Raw genomic sequence first — 13,357 nt, 5'->3', positions numbered from 1 at the left:
CTTTTCTTTGCAACAGACAGAAACCTTTGCAGGAAACTGCAACCAATCCTAGCAGAGAGTGAAGAAGCCTAAATAGAATGGATATAATCTACAGGAAATTCCTGCCTAAAAGGTAAGGACCAGGAAGTGGGAAAAAGATTAGAAAGAACCAGAGTGTCAGGAAGTTTGTTCTATGACTCTGTCACCCAGTAAAATACAGAGCAACACATACAATCCCATCAACACTACCCAATCTGAGCTGAACAAAAATGAGAGCAATAAATATACACACTGGACAGAGAAAAGCATGTGAGGTCTTAACCCTAGACNAAAAAGCATATAACACAGAAGAGATTTAGGAAGGAAGTGAAGGGAATATCCAGGGAAAAGCACACCAATTCAGGGTAAGGTGCCACCACCAACCCAGACAAAATAACACATAAATTTGTGCATGCAAATGCGTGCACACACACACACCCATACCCTAAAGTAGACTGAAGAGGTGATAGGTAAGAATGAAAAAAAAAATATATATATATATACATACACACATACAGAAATATTTTAAATGCAAATCTGAACTGTGAAAAGAGATTACATAAATTAGGAGAAAGGAAAGAGACATTTGACGGAATAAAGGACAAAATTAAATAATAATAAGGAAAAATCTAATTCTCCAATAAAATGAACTTTTTATAAGAGAAAAATTTACTTTGCACAGTTTAATTTCTAACAATTTACAATTGTGCTGCTTTTTGCAATTTTTTCCTTAGGGAAAAAAAGAGATTTTTCTAATAGAAAACACTGTACTACTTTTAGACACAGCAAATAAATAATAATAATGTACACTGATACATAGAAGAAGAAAGCAATCACCTGGGGCATCTCCTTGATCTGGGAAAAGTCTGGGTTCCTCAGTCCAAGGTGTGGTGGCTGTTTTGTCTTTACGTTTTTTCTCAGCTTTATTCATGTATGAAATGAAAAGCAAAAATTATTCACATGTAAAGTGAGAACACTTTGTTTAATCCACTATGCTTTCCCAATAATAAAGCTTATATACTACACTTCAATGGTCTAATAAAGACTTGTCACAACATAGGCTATCACCATGTTCATGTGATATGTCACAATTCCCATCATTTACACTGTACTTGGAGGGAGAGCATGCCTGCTACTGGAAACACAGCTAATGACTCTGTGNTTGAAATGCCATGGTTACTGAAGAATCTACAAACTCTAATTTACTTATTTCAGCATAGTCTCTAAAATCAATGGAAAAACACTGTCCTTACACCCAAAGGTAAATGTATTCTTCACTGTTCACCCTGAAAACTTTTCTTTGCAACAGACAGAAACCTTTGCAGGAAACTGCAACCAATCCTAGCAGAGAGTGAAGAAGCCTAAATAGAATGGATATAATCTACAGAACATCTCTGGCTAAATGGTAGGCACATTTCTCAAGAGGTGATGAAGATTGAAAAGGGTCAAAGAGAGTCAGGGAGTTTGCTCTTGTACTATCAAGAGCAATACATAAAATCCCACCAACATTACTGTCCAAATGTGAGCTGAAGAAAAATGAACCCATATGTATACAAACTGGACAGAGAATAGCCCACAAATCTTCAATACTGCATAAAGAACTCTAAAAGACGGAGGAAAATTGGCAAAGGGCGTGGTGGGAATAGCCAGTGAAGAACACACTGCACTGTATTTAAACTCTCACCCAAGGAATACTGAATGGCTGAGAAGTACCTGAAAAGAATGTTCAGCATTCTTAATCATCAGGGAAGTGCAAATCAAAACAACCCTGAGATTCTGCCTCACACCAGTCAGAATGGCTAAGATCAAAAATTCAGGTGACAGCAGATGCTGGTGAGGATGTGGAGAAAGAGGAACACTCCTCCATTGTTGGTGGGATTGCAAGCTTGTACAACCACTCTGGAAATCAGTCTGGCGGTTCCTTAGAAAATTGGACAGAGTACTACTGGAGGATCCAGCAATACCTCTCCTGGGCATATATCCAGAAGATGTCCCAACCGGTAAAAAGGACACATGCTCAACTATGTTCATAGCAGCCTTATTTATAATAGCCAGAAGCTGGAAAGAACCCAGATGCCCCTCAACAGAGGAATGGATACAGAAAATGTGGTACATTTACATAATGGAGTCCTACTCAGCTATTAAAAAGAATGAATTTATGAAATTCCTAGGCAAATGGATGGACCTGGAGAGTATCATCCTGAGTGAGGTAACACAATCACAAAAGAACTCACACGATATGTACTCACTGATAAGTGGATATTAGCCCAGAAACTTAGAATACCCAATATACAAGATACAATTTGCAAACACAGGAAACTCAAGAAGAACGAAGACCAAAGTGTGGACACTCTGCCCCTCTCTAGCTGTATATGTATCAGATGATGGCCTAGTCGTCCATCATTGGAAAGAGAGGCCCCTAGGTCTTGCAAACTTTATATGCCTCAGTACAAGGGAACGCCAGGGACAAGAAGTGGGAGTGAGTGGGTAGGGGAATGGGGGGGAGGGTGTGGGGGACTTTTGGGGTAGCATTGGAAATGTAAATGAAGAAATACCTAAGTTTAAAAAAAGCATCCATGAAATCATGCATGCAATTGTTATTATAATCAGAACATGTTGTATTTATTAACTATGTATATACATAGATATTCTTGCATATAAGCACTATTAGTAGAAAAGAGGTCATACAATTGGCAGTGAGAAATGAGGGTTATATGGTAGTTTCAGATGTAGGGAAGCGTATAAGAAAGGTTGAAAAATTATAATCTAAAGATAAAATGACAATTTTCTGTTTTAAAACATGAAAAATACTATAATCAGTAAGCAATTTAATTCTCCAAAAGGATAGACTTGTTAGAATAATCAGATAATTTGAATTACTACAGTGAACATTTCTATTAATTTATTATTGTGCTAATTCTTGTACTTGTTTTTTATAAATTGAAAACTAGTCTTGTAATTCATTACAGCATTATTCAACATAAAGCAAACATTTGAATTTGAAGAGCAGGGTGGGTATATAATAGATTCTGAAGAAAAGAAAATGAGGGAAAAAAGGTCGATATTAAATTACCTCAACAAAGAACGTTTCTTTAAACCTAGAAGAGCTTATAATCAGGAAACCATCTAATTCTCAAAAAAGAAGATCTTATTAGAATACCCAGCTAATTTGAATTTGCATGTGAAAAGTATCTATCAATTTATCACTAAGCTACTTTTTCCATATTTTCTTAAAATGAAAAAGTCTTTCCTTCTGAAAAAAAAATCACACTATTATCCAATATACAGGAATCATCTTTTAAGTCAGTATAGATGAAGAAAGCAACACAATCACTTAGGGCTTCTGCTTCTTCTTCAAAAGATGTGGCCTGATCTTTCCAAGGTTTGGTAACTCTTTTTACCTTTGTTTTTTTCTCAACTTTGTAGTGTTATGAAATGAAAAACAAAAATAATGTACATTAAAAGCTCCAACATATTATGTTGTGTATATATATACCAAATAATAAAGGCTCTAAGCATTACGTATACACTCTACTATACTGTTGTCATAAGTCTCAGGTGATATGCAGCTTTAACACATGCTCAACTAGAAGCTAAATTTAGACAATTTTAATATTTTGGATGATGATTGATTGTCATGTTAATTTTGACTATGTCCACAGCAAATAGAGAAACCAATTAGATATTTCAGTATCAACACTTTAACAAGATTCTTATAAAAAAAATGAAGCTTACATAGTAAAATCTATTAATTCTAAATAAACTAGCTTTTGAAGGAGAGATATGAAGGACATAAACATATTCAATGCTCAACTACGTTTGCTTGGGGTGTTTTATGTTACAAATGTAAGAGTAGTCCGTCTACTTCCTTGCTTTTTCCATATTCAAACATATGCATACATTTAACTCACAATATTAAATACAAATATCAAAAATGTTTGCAACTTTTTGACATCCAACTTTTACGTTTTACCAAGGAAACAGTCTATCCTGGGCTATCAGGGCAAACATAACATTTTACTGCCACTATAACCAAGTCACCTATTTACAGCCAGCTTCTTATTTTATTTTTAACAACAACTTTATAGTCCACATTTAAGACTTTCCTTAATTTTTAATGTCACTAGTAATATCATTCACATTACTTAGTTCTTCTTATACAATAGCCCTGTCATCATTTTCAGGATTTTAATCACTGATACCTCATCATTTTCATATGTTCATTAAAGACTCCAGCTAAGGCCCTGAAATGGTTATTCTTGGCAATTTCTGGAACTCCTCTATCTCCAACACTAGTTTTCCTTTTTCTACCTTCAACTCCCATATTTGCTATCTTTAGTTTCAGACCAATTGATCTTGTTTTACAATCTCACTGCTAGGTTTATCCAGTTTCACTCTATTTTCATCCAAATCATTTGGTTTCTTCTAGTTTTGCTCTGCTCCTAATGTGATTTGCCTTATACTCAACTGGCCGCTTCTAATAGTTGTACATGAAGTATCACTTCTGCTATTACCCTTAATTAGGGAATCAGCTCCTACCTCCAAGTCACACTCATCAACTGTTTTTAAATAAATAGCAACAGAATAAATATTAGCAATTTTGTTCTGTAAAGAGCTAGACAGTAAGCATTGTGAAGGCAACCATATGGTTGCTGTGTCACATATTTTTCTTTACTTTAAAAAGCAAAAGAACTCAAAATTAGAGAACATATAAACCAATCACATCACATAACTACATGGACTGGTTATGATTTATAATATCGACTCTGACATCTATGGAGGAATCCATGTTGCATTTGATTTTTAAATATATTTCTTTGCTATAATGTTTTCTCTTGGTTAAGTTCCTACCTCTATCCCTTTCTGCTCCATTGAGCAAAAGATCCAAAGCTCAACTTTAGTAGATTAAAGGCTTTCTCTGTAAATGACCTTAAGCATTATATTACATCATCTTCAAATATTCCTGGGTGGTGATGGGGATAGTTCAGCATTAGGAGTGCTTGTTGCTGCCCTCCCTGAAGAAGAATTCACTCCTAACACTTATCAAGTGTTAACCACAGATGGAGGATCTAAGGCACCATTCTGCCTTGAGGACACCTGCATGTTTAGTACAAAACATACATGTAGAAATAGGTAAGTACCCCTAGAGCTCCCAGAACTAAACTACCAACAAAAGAGTACACATGGAGGTACCCATGGCTCCAGCCCCATATGTAGCAGAGGATGGCCTTGTCTGGCATTAATGGGAGGAGAGGTCTTTGGTCCTGGGAAGGCTCGATGTCCCAGTGTAGGGGAATGCCAGGGCCAGGAAGCAGGAGTGGGTGTGTTGGGGAGCAGGGGGAGGGGGGAGAGGGGAAGGGGGAGTGGGGAAGGGATGGGGGTTTTCAGAGGGGAAACAGGGAAAGGGATAACATTTGAAATGCAATTAAAGAAAATATCTAATTAAAAAGAAACAGATATAGATTAATAAAAATAAACATCATCTTATGGTCCTCACTCCTCCATATGCAAATCAAAATATCCGTACTAAGAATTCAAAACTTTAGCTGTGCTGGCTAGTTTTTTGCTGACTTGACATAATTTTCTCAATTGAGAAAATACCTCCAAAGTTTACAGTATAGGCAAGACTGTAGGGCATTTTATTAATTGGACTGTCAGTGGTACCACTCCTAGGCTGGTGGTCTTGGGTTCTGTAAGAGGGCTGAGAAAACCATGTCAAGCAAGCCAGGAAGCAGCACTCCCCCAATATCCGCTACATTGACTCCTGCCTTGTTTGAGTTCCTGTCCTGACTTCCTTCAAAGATGAACAGTAAATGTGGAAGAATAAGCCAAATAAGCCCTTTCCTTTCCAAGTTGCTTTGGTCATGGTGTTTTATCACAGCATTAGAAACTCTATGACACAAGTTTTAAAGATGATTAATGACCTCAAAAGTGTTTTCAAATAAAACTTCTTTAGAGAATCTTCTTTAAGTAAATGGTAATTAGCAAAGAGACCTGCAATTGGTCAAGCTTCATAGACTGAGAAACATTGGAATACCTAACCTTGAATGGGCTGTCTATATCACATCCTTCCCTTCAAAGCTCAGGTAATTATGTGGAAAAGCAGGCAGAAAGATCAAGGCAGGAGGACTTCTCTCAGATAACATTTCTCACAAACAGAGAAGATGGATATAAGAAAGAACTCAGAAAGACCACAACAGACTACACATGTCTTGCATAAGCTCATGCCTCAAAAAACCCCAGCATAAAGGAGGGAAAGTGGACAAATTCTCATCCTAGGTAAGAATTCATAGTTGTTAGAAAAAGAAAAATCAGTTTTCTTGAATGGAGTAATACTAAGTACATAAACCACACACTAAGACAGGCAACATGCTCAAAAGTAGTAGTTTAATACAAACCAGACTTCTAGGGTTTTTTCGAGACAGGGTTTCTCTGTATAGTCCTGGCTGTCCTGGACTTTGTAGACCAGGCTGGCCTCGAACTTAGAAATCTGCCTGCCTCTGCCTCCCAAGTGCTGGGATTAAAGGCGTGGGCCACCACTGCCCGGCTCATTTTTAAGAGAGAAAGAACATTATGTTAGAGTGGTATGAAACACAATTTGAAAGAATTGGGGGGAAGGAAAAGAGTATGATCAAAATACATTGCATGAAATTTTCAAAAAATGAATGAAAGCATTAAACAAAGAAAAATAAAATAATTTTAAACAATGCCATGTAGGTGAAAATTTAAATACATTAGAATTTCATAAAGTCAAGAAATAGCCTAATTCCACACCTGCAAATGGCTTTTATTAAAATGACCAGCAACTTTGAACTAGGATAGTGAAAAATTCATTTATCATTGGGCTACTTTCTGTATTTGCTTCCTTAAAACAGAAAAGTCTTTCCTTCTGAAATACCACACTATTATTCAATGTACAAGAATCATCTTGCAAATAGAGAAAAACATTCACCTGGGGCTACTTGGACATCTCTTCCTGGTCTGGCTTCATCTTCCAAAGGTTGGGTGAATCCTCTGCCCCTGGGTTTTTTCCCAGCTTTGTTGAGGCATGAAATGAAAAATAAAAAGTATGGAAATTTACAGCTAGAACTCATCATGTTCCTGTATGTGTATCAAATATTAAAGTTTATTGTCATAAAATGTATACTCTCCTAAAGTGCTGTCATAGAAAGGCTACCATCATGCTCATAGGATATAGTTTCTAGGTGCCTGGTATTTCAGTTTAGATAATTTTAACCACCTGATTATGTTTTTAAGTGTTAATAATTTAAAAAAGAAATATCAGCATCGATGGATTCAAAACCAATACTAATTATAATTAAAAATTATTTGCAAGTAGAGAGATAACTCCCACACATACACACTCCAAACTAAAATATTAACTTTTTGAAGGCTTTATATATTTTAAGTTGAAACTGTATACTGCTTTGTTTGTTCAGTACCCAAAGACCATACAGTCTGCATAAACAGGACTTGTGATAGCACAAATCCCATCTTTCTACAGCCTTTTTATTCCACTTCTGCTACTCACCAAAAAGGACATAGTCCATCTTCAGTTGCCAGGGTAAATGTTAGATCATTTAACTGTCATCATAACTTTATCCCTCATTTACAACTAATTTACTATTCCAATGGAACCTTCAACACTAGTAGCAATGAAGCACAGTGCTGAAAGGTGCTATACAGACTACCAGAGAGGAAAAGGGATCAGTCTGGGATCACCGATTAATCCTGTGACTTACAACATACACTGCTGCAATAGCTACATCTGTTAAGAGAAAAAGCTATCATATTTACAATTTGGAATTAGGGCCTACTCCATGATATGGAAGCCATACCAGACCCTGGTTATGTGAGTAAGATCCTAAGACTTAGTGAAAAACCCACTAGTTTGACTCTGCTAACACAGTAATAAAAACCACTCCTAAAGACTTATTATACACATGCTCTTTTTGCAGTGGATGGTAATTAATACAGGGACCAACAGCTAGACAAGCTTTAGCAAGTGATTTTGGATTGTTGTACCCTAAATAGGACATCTGTATCATTCTGCTCCCTTCAAGGCTCAAAAATCTATGTGGAAGAGGAGGCGGAAAGATTCTAGCCAGAGGTAGAAAAGGACTTCCATCAGACATTTTCCCAGAAACAACAGAATAGACAAACTTATGAACTCAGAAGGACTCCAACTGACTCTACAAGAGTAGTATAAGCTCAAACCTGACAAATTATCAGCCTGGTTGAGGGAAATTGGGCACAAATCCCAGTCCTCACAAACTGATTCACAATTAATAGCTTCTAGGAAAAGGAAATTCAGTTTTCTTCAATGAAGTAACACTTTTCATGTATATCAACCACACTCCAAAGCAGGCTTCGTGTTCAAAAATGAATGGTTAACAAAAGTCATACTCTCATTCTTTTACGTTCTTTATATTTTGTTTTTAGAGAAACAACATGAAGTTTACTGTATAGGATGGAAAGAAGACAATTTGAGGGGAGTTAGGGGAAAAGGGAAATATGATGAAAAATTGTATGTAATTTTCAAAGAAAAATTAAAATAATTAAACACAGAAAAATACTCTTTAACCAAAAGTGCTATGAAATCAAAGTTTTATATATGGTACGTTTCATTTTCTAGACTGAAGACAATGGTCTAAATCTCTCCAAACAGTAGGCTTTTATTAGAACAAACAGCAATGCTGGAGTAGCACAGTAAAAATTTCTAGCAGGTTATCAATGGACTAGTTTCTATATTTATTTCTTTAAAACAGAAAAGAGTCTTTACTTCTGAAACACTATGCCACATTATTCAATATAGAGGAAATAACTTCCAAATCAAAATAGACAAAGCAATCACCTGGGGCTCCTTGGTCATGTTTCCCAGGTCTGGTTTCATCTTGTCTAGGTGTGATGAATCCTCTGCCCTTGGGTTTTTTCCAACCTTTGTTGGAAATGAAAAGTAATATATAAAAATGGTTCCCATTTAAATTTAAAACACATTATGCTCAGGTATGGATTTCAAATAAAACTTCCTATAATGAAACACAGACTCTCTTATGTTGTCATGAAAAAAAAAAAGGCTACTATGATGCTCACATGATACACAGTTTCAGTTGCCTGGCAAACTAATTTAGACAATTTCAATGCTTAACATGAAGAATATCTGCCACGTTCATTGTGTTAATCGTCATAGTTTTAAATAGAGAGATATTTTAAATAAATATATCAACACCTTCAGAATTTGGTTATGAAATAAAAGGGTTTTAAATAGCAAAATATCAATTCTAAATTAAAAATAATTTACAGGGTAAGAGATGAAACAGAAATAAGCATGTACATACCCTAATATAACTGTGTTCAAAGAGTAACTACTATCATTTTGTGGGCTCTATTTCATAAGTTAAAACAATCTGTAATTTTACTGTTGTGCTTAAAGGTATTCATAAATGGGGCAAATAACAACTATACCATCTTTTTACAGCATTTTTATTGTACTGCTACTCACCAGAAATGATGTAATCTATCATTAGTTACTAGGACAAATATAAGATCATTTAATTTTGGCCAAAACTGTATACTTATAACTTCAACTCTATATACAAGACTCTTCATATTTCATTTCTAACTTCGTTACACTCCACATTTAAAACTCCCAATTTAAAGAACTCTTGAAATGTTTTTCATTTTATTCATATCATCATTAAAGATTCCAGCTAACACCCTGAAGTGGTTTTTCTTGGCAATTCCTAAACTCTTCTATCTCCAATACAAAGGTGTCTTTTCGTTCACTTTCAACTCCCTTACTTACTATCTTTAGTTTCAGACCAACTGATCATGTTTTACACACTCTTTGCAAAGTTTAGCCATAGCTTCCTGTTTTCATCTAATCCATTAGGTTTCTTCCTCTACTCTTGATGAAGCTTGCATTCAACTGTCCACTTCAATCAATGCCTCTAAATAATATCCTATCCTTCAACATTCCTGAGCATGAGTCAGCTCTCACCTCCAAGTCATTGCATCAAAACCAATTTTATCATACAGCTTTGTGGGAGATATATGGTTCACTCTCTGTAACATACATGGAAATCTCAATAGGAGAGTGTCAGTTGTAACTGATTTCTAAGTAGTTTCATACAATGTTTGATTCTGCTTAAGTCCCCACCTCTATCTCTCTCTTCTCAACTAATCAAAGCATTCAACACTAGTCTTTATAGGAAAGCAGACTAAAGGCTGTCTTTGGGAATGACTTGAGTTATTCCAATTATACCATCTTAAAACTCTGCTTAGGGCTGATTAAGATACTAAGAGGTAAGATGACTTGCTTCCCTTCCAGAAGACTGGAGTTCACTTCTAACACCCATATCAAATGAATCACAACTAACTGCCTGCAACTCCGGCTCCAGAAATATTCAACACCCTCTTCTATCCTCTAGGGATACATGCAAAACACACACACACACACACACACACACACACACACACACACGACCCCAAAGAGTTAAATGGTAAAATAATTCAGAATCCCAGATTAATGATCTCTAATTTGATCTAATGAACAGAAGAATAAATTCACATACTCCGTTCAGAGATAGGATAAGAAACAGCAACTTATATAGAAAATAAAACCAAGAGTGATTCTGAATAAAAAGTGCCAAGCAAAGTAAACAAAATAAATCAAAATTTAAAACCCAGCTGACAACAGGTCCCAGGCAGAAATGAGGAAGAGATATAGATCTGAATAAAGTCTCTGAGTGCAGCAGGTTGTACAACCAAGGACTTTGAGTGTCACACCTCGTATTTTTTGGTGGGGGGGTGGTGTGGACTGAATTACAAGTTCCATAATTCATTTCTGAATAAGGAAAAGAACCTGCAACAAACTCAATGGCCATAGGAATACTTAAAAGATGAATCATGCATACCAACAAAAAATAATACACATAATGAATGGGGTGGGGCTGGCTTTAAGAAAAGAGATAAAATTGTGGGGGAGGGATATCTAACAAGGAAAGCCTTTACAAATGTTGTATGAAAACCTACTGCAATAGAAATTCTTGAAAATAGGTATACTAAAATAGTTAATATGGAGTGACCACATAATAGAGGGACACCTGCCCCCTCCAAGACATCATTTGTTACCCAATAAAATCCAGACTTAGAATGGGTTATCACTTTCTAAAGTGGTCAATAGTGCCGCATAGACTTCTCCCCTAACACTACAGGCCACTGGTAATGCTACTGGTTCCTTGCTAAAACATGGCAGTAAGATCTCAAGGTAGTTTTAATTTGGGGAATGCACCACAAACTTACATAATACATCATGCAAAAACTTAAATGGTGCTGAACTGGAAGATTTACCCTTACTATCTATGTTTCATAGTGTCATAAAGTACTACACACTATCAGAAGTACAAAGGATTCATCAATTTGACTCACACACTAACCTTGTGCTGTTCAAAATTGAGTTTCCTGCAAAATATACTGGTGCAAAACTAGCACAGATGTTATGGGATTAACACAGCACTTTTTGACTAGATTTAAAGCTCACACCATTAGATGAACCCCATACTTGACACTGTTAATTGGGCAAGAATCTATAATTAGATGGGTCCAAGGCCTTAAGGGAAACCATACTATGATTCTACTGAATGAACATAAAAATAAAATGACTCCTATGATAGACTGCTATACTCATTGATCAGTGGTTCATTCAAGCATCACCAGAGACTCTCCTTACAGTAGTTAGTAGTTAAAACAGTGACCTATGAGTAGACGACATACACAGAACAAGAGACTGCAGTGTTCAACCTTAAATGAGATGTCTGTTTCAAAGCCCTCCCCTCAAGACTCAGGAATCTATATCAAAGAGCAGGCAGAAAGAGTTAGTTGAACTAGAGCTGGAAAAAGACTTCCATCAAACAACGTTTTTAAAAACACAACAAAGTAGATGCACATGCCTTTTACAAATTCAAGCCTGACAAAATCCTAGAATGGAGTGGAGAAATGGGCACAGTCCCACCCCTATCTAAGAATTGATAGCTGTTGGGAAAAGGAAAGTCCGTTTTATTCAATGTAGTAACACTGAATATACCAACCATTAATAAATAAAAGCATAAAGCAAAAATAATTCAAATCAATATTACCACAAAAATGAAAATTTACAGACAGAAAAATTTCATATGATCAAAAATAGTATAATTCTCCAAAAGGATGCTTTAAAACAACCAGAAGCATTGGACGAGAACACTAAACATTTGTGGCAATTTATCATTGGGCTGCTTTCTATAGACTTTCATGAAACTGAAGTGTCTTTCCTTCTGAAACATTACACTATTATTCAGTGTGTAGTAATTACCTTATAAATCAATATAGAAAATAAAAAAATAAAAGCAATCACCTCCTCGGCAATCTTTCAAACTTCTGTTTTCATCTCCAAAAGTAAATACACTGGTCCCAGGTTCTTCTGCAGCTTCTTGGAAGGATAAAATAAAATAATAAAAGTGATGAATATTAAAAGAATTATGTTCTTTTATATATGCCAAATAATAAAGCTTTTCTTATAATAAAACACAGAATCCCCTATAGTGTTGTCAACAAAAGGCTAGCATCATGCTCAAGTGATATGCAGCTACCAGTTGCCTGCTAGTCCAATTCTGACAACTTTCGTACTATCTGCAAGGAATATTTGCCAGGACATTTGTGTCTAATATCAATAGTTTAACAAGAGAAATATTGTGCAATCAATCCCTTCACAATTTCAGTATTAGAAAAAAACTGATTTTACTTAGAAAACAGAACTATACCTCCTTGGCAATCTTTCACTGTTTTGTTTTCATCTCCAAAAGTAGATACACTGGTCCCAGGTTCTTCTGCAGCTTCTTGGAAGTATAAAATAAAAAAATAAAAATGATGTACATTAAAAGTAAAAACATATTATGTTCTTTTATATATGCCAAATAATAAAGCATTTCTTATAATAAAACACAGAATCCCCTATAGTGTTGTCAAAAAAAAAAAAAAAGGCTACCATCATGCTCAAGTTGCCTGCTAGTCCAATTCTGACAACTTTAGTATTATCTGCAAGGAATACTTGCCAGGACATTTGTGTCTAATATCAATAGTTTAACAAGAGAAATATTGTGCAATCAATCCCTTCACAATTTCAGTATTAGAAAAAACTGATTTTACTTAGAAAACAGAAAAAGAACCCAGATGCCCTTCAACAAAGGAATGGATACAGAAAATGTGGTACATTTACACAATGGAGTACTACTCAACTATTAAAAAGAATGAATTTGCCGGGCGTGGTGGCGCACGCCTTTAATCCCAGCACTTGGGAGGCAGA

The 13,357-nt window shown here is 35.6% G+C and overlaps 1 protein-coding gene across 1 annotated transcript in view; it reads right to left on the bottom strand.

Moving 5' to 3' along the window:
• Positions 1–13,357, bottom strand: part of Scml2 (Scm polycomb group protein like 2) — a 90,730-nt gene that overhangs the window by 35,733 nt on the left and 41,640 nt on the right. The window contains exons 8-12 of the mRNA XM_021153348.2: positions 12,816–12,890; positions 12,410–12,484; positions 8,873–8,956; positions 6,971–7,054; positions 856–939 (exon numbers count right to left, since the gene is read on the bottom strand). Coding sequence (XP_021009007.1) covers positions 856–939; positions 6,971–7,054; positions 8,873–8,956; positions 12,410–12,484; positions 12,816–12,890 — 402 coding nt within the window. The remainder of the gene's footprint in view (positions 1–855; positions 940–6,970; positions 7,055–8,872; positions 8,957–12,409; positions 12,485–12,815; positions 12,891–13,357) is intronic.

The sequence above is a fragment of the Mus caroli genome, chromosome X (assembly GCF_900094665.2).
Source record: "Mus caroli chromosome X, CAROLI_EIJ_v1.1, whole genome shotgun sequence".
Lineage (NCBI taxonomy): Eukaryota > Metazoa > Chordata > Mammalia > Rodentia > Muridae > Mus > Mus caroli.
The sequence above is the reverse complement of the archived record's forward strand: the minus strand, read 5'-3'. Positions and strand labels throughout refer to the sequence as shown.